Source organism: Durio zibethinus, chromosome 20 (assembly GCF_047325235.1).
Source record: "Durio zibethinus cultivar Kanyao isolate XHJ-2024 chromosome 20, ASM4732523v1, whole genome shotgun sequence".
In the NCBI taxonomy this organism is placed as follows: domain Eukaryota; kingdom Viridiplantae; phylum Streptophyta; class Magnoliopsida; order Malvales; family Malvaceae; genus Durio; species Durio zibethinus.
This window is the reverse complement of record NC_143181.1, coordinates 5,248,567-5,264,087: the sequence shown is the minus strand read 5'-3', so window position 1 is coordinate 5,264,087 and position 15,521 is coordinate 5,248,567. Positions and strand designations below refer to the sequence as shown.

At 33.3% G+C, this 15,521-nt stretch overlaps 1 protein-coding gene and 1 pseudogene across 3 annotated transcripts; both read left to right on the top strand.

Moving 5' to 3' along the window:
• Positions 1-1,464: 1,464 nt before the first annotated feature.
• LOC111315623 (uncharacterized) lies at positions 1,465-7,352 on the top strand. 2 transcript variants are annotated; one of them, XM_022917491.2, is made up of 5 exons: positions 1,465-2,389; positions 2,485-2,622; positions 4,714-4,953; positions 5,031-5,158; positions 7,105-7,352. In XM_022917491.2, exons 1-4 carry the CDS (start codon positions 1,568-1,570, stop codon positions 5,118-5,120), a joined length of 1,290 nt encoding a protein of 429 aa, XP_022773226.1. In that variant the 5' UTR covers positions 1,465-1,567; the 3' UTR covers positions 5,121-5,158; positions 7,105-7,352. The 2 variants fall into 2 exon arrangements, with proteins under 2 accessions (XP_022773226.1, XP_022773225.1); XM_022917490.2 differs by having other exon boundaries at positions 7,081-7,352.
• Positions 7,353-10,590: 3,238 nt separating this feature from the next.
• On the top strand, positions 10,591-13,625 carry LOC111314974 (ethylene-responsive transcription factor ERF014 pseudogene; annotated as a pseudogene). Its single transcript, XR_016330680.1, has one exon. The product of XR_016330680.1 is annotated as an ethylene-responsive transcription factor ERF014 pseudogene (transcript).
• The last annotated feature ends 1,896 nt before the right edge of the window (positions 13,626-15,521 follow it).

Sequence of the window (15,521 nt, the reverse complement as noted above, 5' to 3'; positions counted from 1 at the left end):
TCCATTTTCTCTTTTGTTCCCTTTACAATTAAGAAGGAAAAAGCAAGAGAAAATTGAGAGAAAAAATTGATGAAATCATTTTCATTTGTTTAAGATATGGATGATAGGTTAATGGCATTGGTTGATATTCAAGATGGTAAAGGTAGCTTTTCAGTACTTATTTTGTGGTGTCTTACGCTAAAATTTTATGGGCTTTTTTTATTACTCATAAAGATAGAGTTTCTTGTTATATATGATTATTGGAAATTGGATAATTTTTTTTTGTTTTTATATTAAAAAGATTGAATTCTATGAAGAATTCAAGGTTTTCTTGGGTTACAATTCTTTTTATTAGTAAATGTATACATGAGTAGGGATATTAATGGGTAAAATATGGGTAAGGTAGAGCATTCCGTATCCACATCCCTAGATTTTTATATTATATTCATTCTCGTACACATATCCAACAAATATTTTAAATTTATCCGCATCTCCATCCCTGCAAATATTTAATAGGTATAAGTAATCCTTATACACTTAACTTAAAAAAAAAAAAAAAAACTAAAATTTATTTTTTTAGCTTATTTTTATTTTTATCTTGTATATTTAGATAATTTTTTTTATAAATTTATGTTAATACATATTTTTCAATAAAACATATTAATTCTAATTAATCTAAAATAATAACATATATTATTTAATAAAAAGTTTATTTACTAAATATATGTATATATATATATATATAAGGTACGAGTATGAGACGTGTACTATATTACATGTTTGCATTTCTATATCCAATAAAAATTTAAAATCATATCCATCCATATCCTCGTACTCACAATACCTATTCTCTTTGGATAAAAAGTCAGTTCCCTAATTAGATATGAGTAAAATTGATATTCTTATATATAAGCAATGGATTAATAGGAATTTGTGCTAAAATTTTTCATGAATTAATACATGTGTTAAGTTAATTTACATATATTCAACTGATAAGTGAGAAACAAAGTTTTGTTAAGTTAGTTTAATATTTTGTCCTTAATTATGTTATGTTTTGATTTAAGATTTTTTTTTAATTTCATGTTTTTTAATTACACATATTTAAGTCAAATTTAAAATTTTACGTATTCAAAATTTTAAAAGTTACGTGTCATGCTAAGTGAGATTTTTTGTTAATTTAAATAGTCCAATAAATGAAAAAATTATAATGATACATGTTTGAATAATTAATAATTCGATTAAAATTTTTTAAAATTTAAAAATTAAAATTAAATTTGATCCAAAATTTAAAAAACACATATGTTACTTACTCTTTGATTTAATAATACCAGACAAACCAATATCGATAAACCCGGTCTGAGAATCTTGGTAGGAATTGAAGCGCAATGTTGAAGTCCAGGCCCACGCCCACGCGCTGCTTTTTTTTTTTTTGGCTTAACTTTAGCAATTTAACTAGTTTGAATTGTCAACAAAATCTAACTTTGATAAAAAGTGCACTCAGACAAAAGGGTGCAGTTAAAACTCGCTTGTCTCGTCCTTGCCACTTTGACTCTCACTTCTTCGCTCTGCGTTCCTTCACTGCCCATCCATGTCGATTCTACACCTTCTTCTCTTCTTCTTCATCTTCTTCTCAGTTCATTCCCAAGAAGACAATCCCATAGCTCGCTTCCGACGTTACCTTCAATTCAACACAGCTCATCCCAATCCAAACTACGCCGACCCAATCTCTTTCCTCATCTCCCAAGCCAACTCCATAGGCCTCCAAGCCCAAACCCTCGAATTCACCCCTTTGAAACCAGTTCTGCTTCTAACATGGCCTGGCTCCAACCCTTCTCTTCCTTCGGTTCTCTTCAACTCCCACCTCGACTCCGTCCCCGCTGAACCTGCCAAATGGTCCCACCCTCCTTTCACCGCCACTCTCACCCCTGAAGGTAAAATCTATGCCCGTGGTGCTCAAGATGACAAATGCATCGCCATGCAATACTTAGAAGCCATTCGCAATCTCAAGGCTAAAGGGTTTACTCCTTTACGAACTATTCATATTTCTTATGTTCCTGATGAAGAGATTGGAGGGTTTGATGGGAGTGCGAAATTTGTTAAGTCCAAAGAGTTTGAGGATTTAAATGTTGGGTTCGTTTTAGATGAAGGGCAGGCTTCTATTAGTGATGAGTTTCGAGTGTTTTACGCTGATAGGTCACCTTGGGGACTTAAAATAAAGGCCACTGGAGCTCCAGGGCATGGTTCTAGGATGTATGATAATGGGGCAATGGAGAATCTGATGAAGAGTGTGGAAGTTATTACTAAGTTTAGGGAGAGTCAATTTGATGTTGTTAAAGCTGGAGAAGCTATGAACTCTGAGGTTGTTTCAGTTAATCCTGTTTATCTGAATGCTGGGATACCCTCCCCAACTGTGAGTTAGTTTCCGATATTTGTGTGTTTTATACAGTAAATGCTAATATGGATTTTTCGATGGTATTGATGATTGGGAGATTTGTTTGTGTGTAGGGATTTGTGATGAATATGCAACCTTCAGAGGCTGAGGCAGGCTTTGATCTTAGGTTGCCACCTACGGTTGATCCGGGTCTTATTAAGAAAAGAATTGCTGAAGAATGGGCACCGGCTAGAAGGAACATGACATATGAGGTAAAGGGTAATTTTCAGTACATATTAGCGGTTGTATTGATTTATTCATGGTTTGCAGCTATAGTGTTGTTTTTAAGCAATTGAGTAAATTGATTGTTTCAATTGGAATCAATTATATGTTCATCCGTTGAGATTTATTTTTTTTCTAGACCATGACAGTATTACTTGATTCCTTTTGCAATTGGTGGTTATTTTGCTTTCATGATATGCTCAAATGAAGTTATGGTGCGACTCGATCATCTATTATTCTATTTTCCAATAATTGAAGGAAGCATTACAAGATTTACAGAATGATTGTCGTTTTTTATTTTCTTAAAGAAGTCTGATTAAGTGAAGTATTCTGCTCAATTGGAAACTGGCACCATACTGTAACTCTGTAACAGAATTCATAGAACGTAGGCTTTAACGAAATGCAGAGTAATCAATCCATTTGTTAATGATTACTACATGTTAATGAAAGCCTGTGCAACAATATATTTGTTTCATGGTTGTTAGAATGAACTTTCTAATGGATGCTGTGATTTTGGTAACAATAGTAAAATGATAGCAATGGCTTCATTTTTGTTAACAGTAGTAAAAATGATGTAATGAATCCTAACTAATTTTGGATTGGGATGTAGATCCAACAATATTAACGTGGTGTTAAAGCCTTTATTCTTATATTTGATACCATGGTATTAATTGTATTCTTTGCTGCTACTTCAACTGCCATTTCTGTTGTGAACTGGTAACATATATAATGCCCCATGCTTGGGCCATCATTTATATATCTGCTGATGTTTCCTTTCAACATTTTTTCTACTTACTAAATCTTCTCTAGAATGGTTAGTCTTCTAAACGTTCTGTGGAATTTTAATGAATATGAGCTCTACCAGGACTCACCTATCTGGCTGTAGGAAAGCTAAATCTTGCTTCTAGAAAATTAGAAAAAAAATTAAGTGAGCTGTGAATTGCAATAAAAAAAAGGCTTGGCCAGTGTTTACTGACTCCCACTGGGTGAAAATTATGGCAGTCTTGAGCAGCAGGGACAATCATATTGATGTTAATCAATACTACCATATGGTGCAAAGTTAAATTCTATTGTTGCTTTTTGACTTTTGCTTTCAAATTTATGCTGACAATGGTTTTGACTACTGATTGTCAGTTTAAGGATGCATTGTTATTTTGTGTTTCTTGGTTCCAAGGTCTGCTATGAGTTTTGTGCTTTGGCTTTTTACCTACTCAGGATGCACCTTAAGTGTGCAATGACTTTTTTAACAGTGCTGGGAATAACTGGTTTAACTTAGTTGTATCTGCAAAGTCGGTGCACTGATTTTTGTTGTCTCTATAACATCTAAATATATACATCTTTTATATATTTTAAGAGAATCCTCATTTTGCTGAGATGATAAACCCTATGGTAGCTTGTTCTGTTCAGTGCCTTAGTATATGCTACTTGAATTTTTTTTTGGTACAAAGGAGGCTGCAGTCTAGGAATAGGGAAAGGGTTGCAGTTGCTGGGATTTAAACCTCAAACTTGCTGGATGCCACCTCTTAAGAGTAGCTGCATGAAACATCTGTAAAATTTTCAGGTAACGCAGTGTCTGATAGGTGGTTTTTAGTGTGCTTGGTTCTTCTTTTTCATTATTATGTCATGCTGCCATTTGTTTTAAGAAACTTTCATTTTTAACCTAGTCTAACTGGGAGGCATTAAACTTGGTGAAGCTATTGCTTTCATCAATTTAAATTGACAATCTTTGACCTACTCTAGCCACAAGAAAAATCTGTGACCTACTCTAGCCACAAGAAACTATCACCCAAAAGTAGGCTAGTTGTTGTTTTATCATGAGGAATAGGCATTTCCTATATGGTTAGTGGCAGCCATACTGGGGGTTACCTGTCGTTGGGAATGGCATGCATGACTGGAGGATGCTAAGGTGCCCAACTTTATGTAATGTAGGCTGAAAAATCTGTTATGAGTACAGAGATGATGAGTGATTCCATTTGCTATCAAAAATGTCAAGTTTATGCTGCCAACCATTCTGAAACTAATTAATCTGAAGATGTCAGATAGCCATTTTCTGTGCTGCTAATTGCTTTCTGATTTGGCAGGTAATTGAGAAAGGACCAATAAGAGATTACATGGGCTGCCCTTTAATGACACTGACGAATGATTCCAATCCATGGTGGCCTGTTTTCAAGCAAGCAATTGAAGCAGCTGGAGGAAAACTTTCAAGGCCTGAAATTTTAGCTTCAACAACTGATGCGCGATACATGAGACAAAGAGGAATTCCTGCTCTTGGTTTTTCCCCAATGACAAACACTCCCATCTTGTTGCATGACCATAATGAGGTTTGTCAAATTCCCAACATACCATTTTTCTTACTATTAAGCAAGCATTATTTTTTCATCTTGGTCCTGTCTTGCAGTTCCTGAAAGATTCCGTGTACTTGAGGGGAATTGAAGTGTATGAATCCGTAATAAGTTCTCTGAGTTCCTTTAAGGGAGAATCTTATTAGATGCTTTCAATTGGTTGATTAATGGGCAGTGTCTCATGGTATGATCAATCATCTTCCTCTTTCTCTTGTTTTGCATTCTTAACAATGTATATTCATTTTTTAGTAACAATATCTCATTTTGCTTGTTTCTATGTACTTTGCATAAAATCATGGCTCATTATGATCTTACCAATATAAAGCAATTTGTAAAAATCCATTTGAACGCTACCAATCTAGACTTGATGTTCCAAATACCTAGTTCATACTCCTTTAGTAGTGAAACAAAATGTACACAATGTTGTTGAATGATCAAAACATAATATACCATTAATCTCATCTTAGAACCTAACCACAAATTCACTGCTATTTTCCTGTTATTGTATTTGTTGTTGTAATGGTGTAGGTGCAAGAGTTTGGTTGTCTTCTTCTGTCTCACCATTTTTAATAAGTGAGGCTTAGATTGGTCGTTTAAAGTTCATGCACATTCTATTGATTTTGTTTGAGTCAATGTATGTAATATTGACTCTATAGGAGGTCTTCTGCATATAAACTCGTATTTCCTGAGTTCAAAATTTTATGTGTATTTGGAAAGTTGAGTTGCAAAATTAGAAGGTAGAAAGCTGATCTAATTACTCTAACATGCTTATAATGTTGGAAATAGGATAGGGAGAGAGAATGGAGAGAGACAAAAGAGAAAAATCAGATGGAAAAGTGCAAGAAGCAGGGGAATCAAAGGGGAGAAATAGCTAGGGATGGCAAGTATACCCGAATTCGTCAGGTTCTAACCCGACCTTATAGGGTCTTTTTAAAAATCAAGTTTCATGTCGAGTTGGATTTTTTTAAAGTTGGGTTGGGTTGAAGTTGGGTTTTAGGTAAATCCACCTTGATTTAACCTGGTATATATATAAATATATTTTTATTATTTATTTAATTTTATATTTATATATTATATTAATAAAATTATTATTTAATACTTTAATTCAATATATTAATTTAATAAAAATACTATATTTATGTATAATTAAGATGTAATTTTTATTAAAAAATAATATTTTATGAATATTATATTAAATTAAAATTATTAAATTAATTTCGAGTTGAGTCTTGTTGGTTACGGCTTTATTTATATGTGAGTCAGGTTAAATATGAAAAAATAATATTTTTATGTCGAGTCGGGTTAGAGTCAAGATGAACCAAAAACCTACCTCGCCTCAACCTATCACTATCACTAGAAATAGCCACAAACAAAGGGGAAGGGAGAGAAGGAGAAATCCTAATAGTCTTATCTTAATTTTTCATTCTCCATAATTTTATGCAGCTAGAAATTGAAAAAATGACTTATTTATTTTGCTTTCTAATATTAGTACCTAATAAACAAGAATAACCTAAACATGTTAAAATAGATGTAAATTACAAAATCCCACCTTGTGGAAAAGGGCAGAATAAATATGTCCTTTGTGTTTAAAAAGTGATACTTAACCCTGCTAAGAATTTTTTGGTTAATTTTTTAAGCTAAAATCATTTATCTTTTTTCCTTTCTTTTGTTTTTTCCTTTGTATCCTTTTATTCTTCCTTGAATTTCGAGCCCCTCTCTCTAATAGTGTCATATATTTCATTTTTCCTTTAACAGTGTTGATTAAACAATTAACCTAAGAATCATGACATGGTGAAGTGTCAGTTTTTCAACTTCAGGGATAAATAATGAAATAAATTTCTGTACAATATAAGTCCTCTCTTCTGGATCATCTTCTCTTGCATTAGCTTAGGAAAGGATGAAGAAACTGATTTTAACTTAGATATTTGCATGGTTGGTAGTTTGTAGTAATTTCAATTTCACATCTTCTCTATATGAATTACTTCACAGTTACAATCTGTAAATTAGGCTGAATTTATAGTTGAGTCAGTTCGGAGTTCGAATAATTTTGGTTCTCACTTCTCAAGTTAGTTGCTTTCATAGTATCTGAAATTGGAATCATTTCAGGGTTGAAATGCTTTGGGGTTTCAGGTTATTGACTTTTGCATCGATTCCAATGGAGACAAGTTGGATTTTGGACAAGTGAAGTGCTCTTCCCATCACGTAATTTGCAAAATTTTTTTATTTTCATAGCAATTCTTAGAAAGGACACTGAATGAGCTCTATGTATATTCAATAAGTGAGGAAACATTGAACAAATTCATGAGCTATGGATAACTATAAGGGGACGTTTGGTTTGTAAAATTTAAGATTCTTTTCGGAAATCTAACTTTTCATAATCTGATTCTTCAGTTTGATTTCATGTACCGTCTCTCGTGTCCAGTCCAGAGTCGTCTGAATCTTACACAATTACATTTTCAGAACACTGTATTATGCAATGGAAATTGAAAGGAAAAAGACAAGGTAGGGGTTCAAAACTCTTGGAGAATCATATTTAACGTAGGTAGATAAAATTTTATATGCCAAAAGTTTTGTCCTTTTAATCTGTTACTGTCTATATGCAGCGATTTCAAGCTGTAACATGAACCATATAATCATTATATTTCAAGCTGTAAAACTACAAATATCAACTAATCAGAGCTACTTACATCAGTGTGTTCCAGCTAAAACTACACCTCCTAATGAGACAGCAGAAGGGATAGTCATCAACATGTTGATCTTTTACAAGTTAGATTGTATGTTCTGTTAAGGGGATTGATCATGGTTAATTGGTTAGTGTCCTGGATGTAATGCACTTGATTGTGAAAGCATAATCTAAAAATTGTTAGAAGGAAAGATACATTCATTTCTTGAGTGAATACTGTGCCGTCGTCAAGCCTCATCTTCTTACCGGTTGTACTATTTTCCGGGTCGTTCTCCTAGCTTGTCTTCTTGTATTTGTTATACAATGACCAATTTATTCATTAAAATAATTAATAACAATGCATCTCTCTAGCAAACATAATACAAGGTTGAACTCTTGCTTAAAAAAAAATAAGTTAACTGCAAAAATGGGGGCAATTCAAGGACGTCTATCAATGGGATGCAGTCGTATTAGCTCTAGTAACAATTTGCCCATATCTATGACACAAATTGAAGTTGTTGAACTGAAAATTTTCAGATGCCTCTAAATAAAAATATCTACAATCGCACAAGTTTTTCTTTTTTTTTTCCTTCAACTTTCAAACCGACAACTTCCTGTCACCCTCCATGGATTGTTTATTTGTTTATTAATTACATACCCAAAAAAAAAAACAACTTATCTAGTACAAGTATTATGTGAGCTATCACTTTGGATATGGTGGTGGTTGTAGATTTGATAACGAAAGATTCATGAAAAACCATTTTTTCCAGGAAGTTTCTCTATCCTCCTATGAAAAAAAAAAAATTAGAGAGAGGATTCTACGCTTTCCAAGGCTTTAACCCAGATGGATCTTGCCTCTCTGTCATCTGACATACTTCAACCTTTGAAAACCTTCTCACCACTTTCGCCCATCCTCACCCTTAGCCCCATCACTCTCCCATTTCAATATTCTTAGACAGTGATTTTGTTGGTAATTCCTGATTTCTTGTTATATTTGTTTTGTGTCAAATATACGAAAAACACGTTTACATGTCCAATATAAATATTTTTTATTATTTTTATCAATTATATATATAAATTTTGCTAAAAGTTCATCATATTATTTTTAAAATTACCGAATCTTACTATCCTTTCAACACATATTGGTCCTACTTCCAAATGGCTAAGGTTCAAGTCCTTTTTTAGTGCAGATTTCATTATTTCATTGTCACTTTCCTCGATAGAGCGGGTACGGAATGGCTATGGGGTACGGCAATGTCAATGCCAGTTAAGCAATCAAGAAGAGAATAAATTTTTACTTGTAGATAGAATATTTGATATGACTTGAGAGAAGGAGAAGCATGAATCTTCATTTATGGCATTGATTTTTAATTATATCAGGCAGGGACCTGAGTGTGAGTCCATAAGATAGAGAAAAGCTTTAGGACAAATTTGTGTATCTGGCTTACTGCATCTGATGTAGAAGAGTTTCTTGCACTGCAGAGTTGCCCCAGACAAAAAGATTTTTGCCCTTCTTCTGCTGGCATTTACATTACAAAAATATTGAAGTGGGTGTGATTGGCAAATGGAAACAAGCAAGTAGCACTGAATTGAGGGGGAATTTGAATTGAAAGTTTGTACAAAGGAAACTATAAATCTATACAAAAATGATTGAAAATCCTATCTATCAACAGAAAATGGGATACCAAAGATATTGAACATCTTATTGCTAAGATATTTATGTTCAAATGTCATACGCAGTTCTCGTTTTACGATATTTTGAACCAAATCCGATCCTTCAGCATTGCCCTGAAATACCATGATCGATCTTGCAATAGGTAGACTTAGATGAAAGAAAATTGCATTGTAGGATTACAAATGATCAATGATCCATTTTCAAGGATTTTCTGAGTTGAAACAATTCATTTGGTATAACACTGCCCAAAACATTACAAGCAGTAAACAAAAACTCCTAGTTTCAACTTGAGTGCTGTTTTTTGTTGGTAGGCTGTAGGCTAGAATTGAACCACAGTCCACAGTCTTGTTGCTGCTGCTGCAACTGCAATGCTCAGGCTCAGTGCTGTGGTCAATATAGAAAATGAAATTTCCGTCATTTCCAAGAAACTAAACCCTTGTTTCATTCCTAAATTTCTGACAAATTTAAGATAAAAAATGAGCAAAGGATGGCCTGAACATGTGAAGGTAAATTATTTTAAAATGCATGTTGCTTATCGCAAATCGGAGTGCCAGCAGCAGTATCTGATTGAATATATAGCATAATAATTCGCAATTAATTTAGGACAATGCTCTCTAATTTTAAGAAAATGATGCATTCTTATTTGACTTAATGATTTTACTATAATGTTTTCCAAAGTGTGGCAATGGGAAGGAAGGAGGGTAAGAAGCAGGATTTGTACGGATTGACGACACTATTCTTTTCTCACATGAATAATATCTTTGGAAAGAGCATCTCTTTGCACAAAAATACTATTAGTCTTGAAAATAAAGGAAAGAGTTCTAGTTGTTCGAATTTAAACTTCAAATTTATTGAAAAATTACATTTTAAAGATAATTGTATGAATTAATAGAGTGAAACTCAAAATTTAGTTTTTTTTCTTTAAGAAGCTTAATGAAAAGTCATTACCAAAATGGAGTGTTACCATTCAACAGCATATGTATTCATTTCCACATTATTATTACAGACAGTTTTCTTATCTTTATCCAAAGGCCTGCTTTTTATGACCCTTTAATTGGAACTTTGTTATGTATACTCTCTTGCAAATCTTTGCACGTTGCCAGGCATATCATATCCCATTTGCCCGACAATGGCAACAACGGTGTGCTGGAAAGTTGACAAAACACACTCTGCAGCAAAGCAATGGATACTACACGAAATTTGGCTCATCCCATCCATTCCTAGTGTGAAACTAATCAACTATTACCATATACGTATTCTTATGGTCCTATGGCCCCAACTTTAGACAGGGTATTTTGTCCCCGAAAAGGGCTTGTTTCAAACTTCAACGCATGTGCCCCATGTCAGGCATTTTCCTAAAAGTAAAAATCTGGGGAAAAAAAAAGTAGACCAGTACTTGATATTGGTTTTGCCGTACCATAAGAGAATCCCCTCGAATTTCAAAAAAAAAAAAAAGAAGAATTCAAAGTGTAGCAGGAGTGAGAAACTTGGGAAGAAAGTCAAGTAATGCAGGCGCAAGCAGGTAAGCAAAATACCATGAAACGGTAGAGAGATCATGTGTCTTAAGGCTTTTAATTTATTAATAATCTGTGAATATAATTTAAAGAGAGATAGAGAGAAAGAGTTAAGAGTTTTGCAGTTTGCATACAGGCCAAGAGACGCGGTTTTAGAGCTGCGAGACAGAGCAGCAACAGCTGTTTTTTTCTTTTTTTTGCTTTTTTTTTTCTATATTGGCAATGGCTGTTGAGTGTTGTGTATTCGTACTATTTTGGACTGCGCGTCTCTTTAGCGTTGTGTTAATACTTAATATCCATTGTTTTTCCTTTCAAATTTATGCATATTACACCCCACCAAAGGCCAAAAAGCTCATTAAAAATGAGCCTGCAGATCCTGGAAGTTGCCTATGAAGAATTCTATGTTTCTCTCTAAACCCACATTACTATATCAAACAAACAAAAGGGTTTTTGCCATAATCAATCTATTTTTACAAAATATGATTAGCCATAAATGGTTTGAACATGAACAGTGAAACATAATATAATAAACACCCTGGTAAAAAAGTTCTGGTTTGCCCTTGGTCTAGTTTTTGTTTATTGTGCATTTGCTGGGAGTCATCTCTGGGTGGGGGTGACTTTCCAGGTAAGTCAAGGAACTCTACAAACAATCATTTAACTTTCAATTTTTATTAAGATTTATTTGCTAGTGTTTGATTGCTGCATGAGTTCATACGGGTTTCCTGATCCAATTCAACTCAATTGCCTTTTCCATTTGAAGTTATAGCAGCTGATGATCTATTGGTGAAGTGTTAAACTTTTAATTTTAGCTACTAGGTTCAAATCCTAATAGCTTCAAATAAAAAAAAAGTTACAGCCATAGATTTGGAAATTAATTGTAGACTTTCAAGTTGAATTCTTTTCAGTCATTTTAACTGCATGCCTCCTAAAAAAGTCAGATCAATATTAGTTTGAATCATTCACTTCTAACAACTTTCAAATCATAGCATGTTACAATGTCTTTGTTGATCTACTGGCTGTTAAATCTTTCTATAGAAAGTCTAAGAAATAACTTGTCTACATTAATGATGTGATATTGAAATATTCAAAGATGCTTTCTAGCTGTAATTTGTTAATGTACAAACCATCTGTGCTTCCTTGATCTTCCCTCCTCAAATCAAAAAGTAGGTTGAGTGCTGAGGTTTGCAAATTGACATTTCTTCCCTGTCATTAATCACAATATTTTTCTTCCACATGTTTGGTGGAAAATATTTATAATACCAGCCATAGAGGAATGGGGTTTTACCATGAAGCAGGAAAGTAATACATATTTTCCATTTATATAAAGCTGAAATATCTGTCAGCCATTTTGGTATTCATATGTGGAACCATACTGATAGGGATTTCCAACTTTAAAAACTCAAGTTCCCAATCTATAAATAGCAGCACCCTTCTTTCTTCCCACATTAAGCTCTTTACCTCATTCCTTTCGTCACTTTTAGAAGAACAAGAAACCAAAAGCAAAAGCTACCAAAGCATTTGATCCTTTTCTCGTCAGAGCAGTGATCATTCAACACTTGATTGATAACTGAAGACTGCTGTTCGTTGTTCTATTTGATCTTTCTTGATAGCTCCTTGTCAATGGTGAAGATTGAGCACAAGATCCAACCAGAGCCATCAAAGCAAATGATATCAACATCTCCAGCATCATCATCAACCTGCAAAAAGAAGAAGTACAAGGGTGTAAGAATGAGGAGTTGGGGCTCTTGGGTGTCAGAGATTAGGGCTCCAAATCAGAAAACAAGAATATGGTTAGGGTCTTATTCAACACCAGAAGCAGCTGCTAGAGCCTATGATGCTGCACTTCTATGCCTCAAAGGTTCCTCAGCAAATCTTAACTTCCCAATTACATCCTCGCATTACATTCCAGATACCATTATGTCTCCTAAGTCGATACAAAGGGTGGCAGCAGCAGCTGCAAATAGTTTTGTTGACAATGCCACTACCCCATCAATATCGCCACCTCCTCCCTCAACATCCCCGTCATCATCAGTCTCTTCCCCATCAATGTCCTCCTCACCATCTGATCAAGTTGATGATGATGTGTCACTAATACAATCACTTGTGGCTAACAACGAGCCTATTTCTTTGATGGAACCCTGGTACTCCTTTGACAGCCTACAATCTCCCAAGTATATTGATCAGATGTTCAATGTAGCCCCATTTGATCCACCAATGATAGATGATTTTTATGAGGAAGGCGATATTCGTCTATGGAGTTTTTGCTAAGGCAAAAACAAATTCAAAACAAAAAGCAAAGTCAAGGCATTACACCTTTCTTTTTGTCCATTCCTATATATTCATTGATGATCTTCAGTTGTTGCTTGAAGATGTTACTGACAGTGACCAAAATTCATATTTTAGTGTAATATTTTGATTTAGGAGAAGAAATCCACATGGAGATGAAAACATTTTTTGGCATCTCAAGTGGGGGTTTCTACATATTCAATTTATATAATGTATCAATTATGCAAATTAAGTGTGTCATATTCAATGTAATCAATAATCTTTTCTATATGCTTACGGTTAAATGTTAGGGTTTTTCATGCTATTCCTACTCCATCTATTTTCATAGGTCTTTGGAAAATGCGTGGGAGCCCCCAGTTTATTTTGTTTATTGTCAAAAATGTCACTGTCACTAGGAACAAACTGTTGAAACTTGAGACCATAAGTGGCTGCTGCTCTTATTAAAAAATTCACAGTTTACTTACCTGCCAACCATAGTAATTTCCATTAATGGACCACAACATCTAAATCTACATTAGATTTAGATGTTGGTATATGACTGCAACTTTTTCTAGTATCTAGGTTTTGCATGACAAAAACTAACAATCTTTCATCAGTAAGCAGACAGAAAAAACACAGGATCTGTAAAATGGTCGCAAACTTTTGACTGTCCAAAAATTTGTAACAAAACTCCTATGTATAGAAATCGTATATCTATCTGCAATTGACAAATTTTAAGCATGAAGATGGCCGTTGCCTATATAAGCAGATGCTAGAAGCTGAAAAACTGCAGACATTGCCTTTTAGAGCACTGTAATCTCCTGTCCTCTAGTGAAATGGAAGGTATGCAGGGGAAGAGGATGAAAACAAGAAAATTTAAAAGAAAAATTTTCTTTGACACTTTTAAAATTTTTAAAATTTTTCTATGAATACTCTTAAAAAGTGAAAATAAGATAATTTTAAAGAAAAATTTTCCTAATATACCTTAAAATTTTTAAATTTTTTCGTTTATAAAATTGATAAATTCGTAAGCATTATATATATTACAAATAGATAGCTTAGAAAAAAATTTTGGATCCATCACTTAGGGCATGGGTCTCATCTCCAATTGTTTCTTCTACATTGTATTTGGTCCCCTTTCTGCTCATAGCTTTGATCTCTAATTCTCTCTATGGGCTATGCTGCTCCCTTTCATCTCTGTTTGCTGAGAAGGAACCCCATCTCTTCTATATTGAATATGGGATATTGGGGTCTAATTTTTGGATTTTTTTGGTCCAAATGAGGGGATGAAGTTGTTGTTGAAGTGAAGCACATGAAAATTCCTACAGGACAATTTTCAGTGTGAGAAATTTGCAACACATCATGTGATCTTAGCAGCAACCCTTCTAAGACCGGGATGGAAAATGTGATGCAGAGCATCAATCAATCTGAGATTTCTCTATTCCTAAATACATTATAATGTCCTAATTTAATCTTTGTTCATCAAAGTATATATGATTGTCATGTAGAGTACTGCAATTGCCCAAAAACAAAACTTTATTGTTCTTTTGTGAAGTGCATTATTTATGTAGTTGGAATACTTTATGATAATATATAATGGATCATCATCATTACTTTTTTTTTTTTAAAGAAAAATCTGAGAATAGATAGGTTGTTCAGTCCTTCAGGTCAGGACAAGATGGATCATATCTGATAGCTTAAGACATGTGACTGCAAGTCATCGTACCTGACAGTTTAAGATAGGTGTCGAAAAAAATAACCTTAACTGATTGAACTAATCACTTGTTGATATCATCATTACTTTTGTTGATTTTGTCGGTGAACTTATATAATGAGTTTTTTTTTTATGCCATACAATGGGGTGTTTTTATATATAAAAAAAATACAATTTGACGATAAAAAACATTGCAGATGTTGTAATCTGAATTTTAATTTTTTTCAATTTTTCATTAATCTTTTTAAATTAGAGAACAAATTTTGAATTTTATTTTATTTATCTAATGTTTTGAAATATGTCAATGCAAAATGAAGTAAGTAATTAACTTAAAAATAGGAATTTTATGTATGATCGTTGATTATTTATTTGGAGACTGCTTTGCTTTTCTTTTCTTTCCTTTCTTTTTCCTTTTCCTTTCCCTTTTGCATTGTTCAAGGAATCTTTGCTACTCATTTCAAAAGTTAGATCCAACATTGGTCGTGACAGGCAATAATATGGGTTTGGACTCATTAAGACAAACGAAATTTAGTTAATTTATTATGATTATAATATCAAGGTTTTAAAAAAAAAGTAATAATGGAGATATTTATTGTTTAAATCTTACGCAATAACATTGCAATCTGTTAATAAAATATTAACAATTTTAATTTTAATGATTAGATTCGAGTAATAGAATTTTAAAAAAAAACCAATATGTATATATATATTACTAGC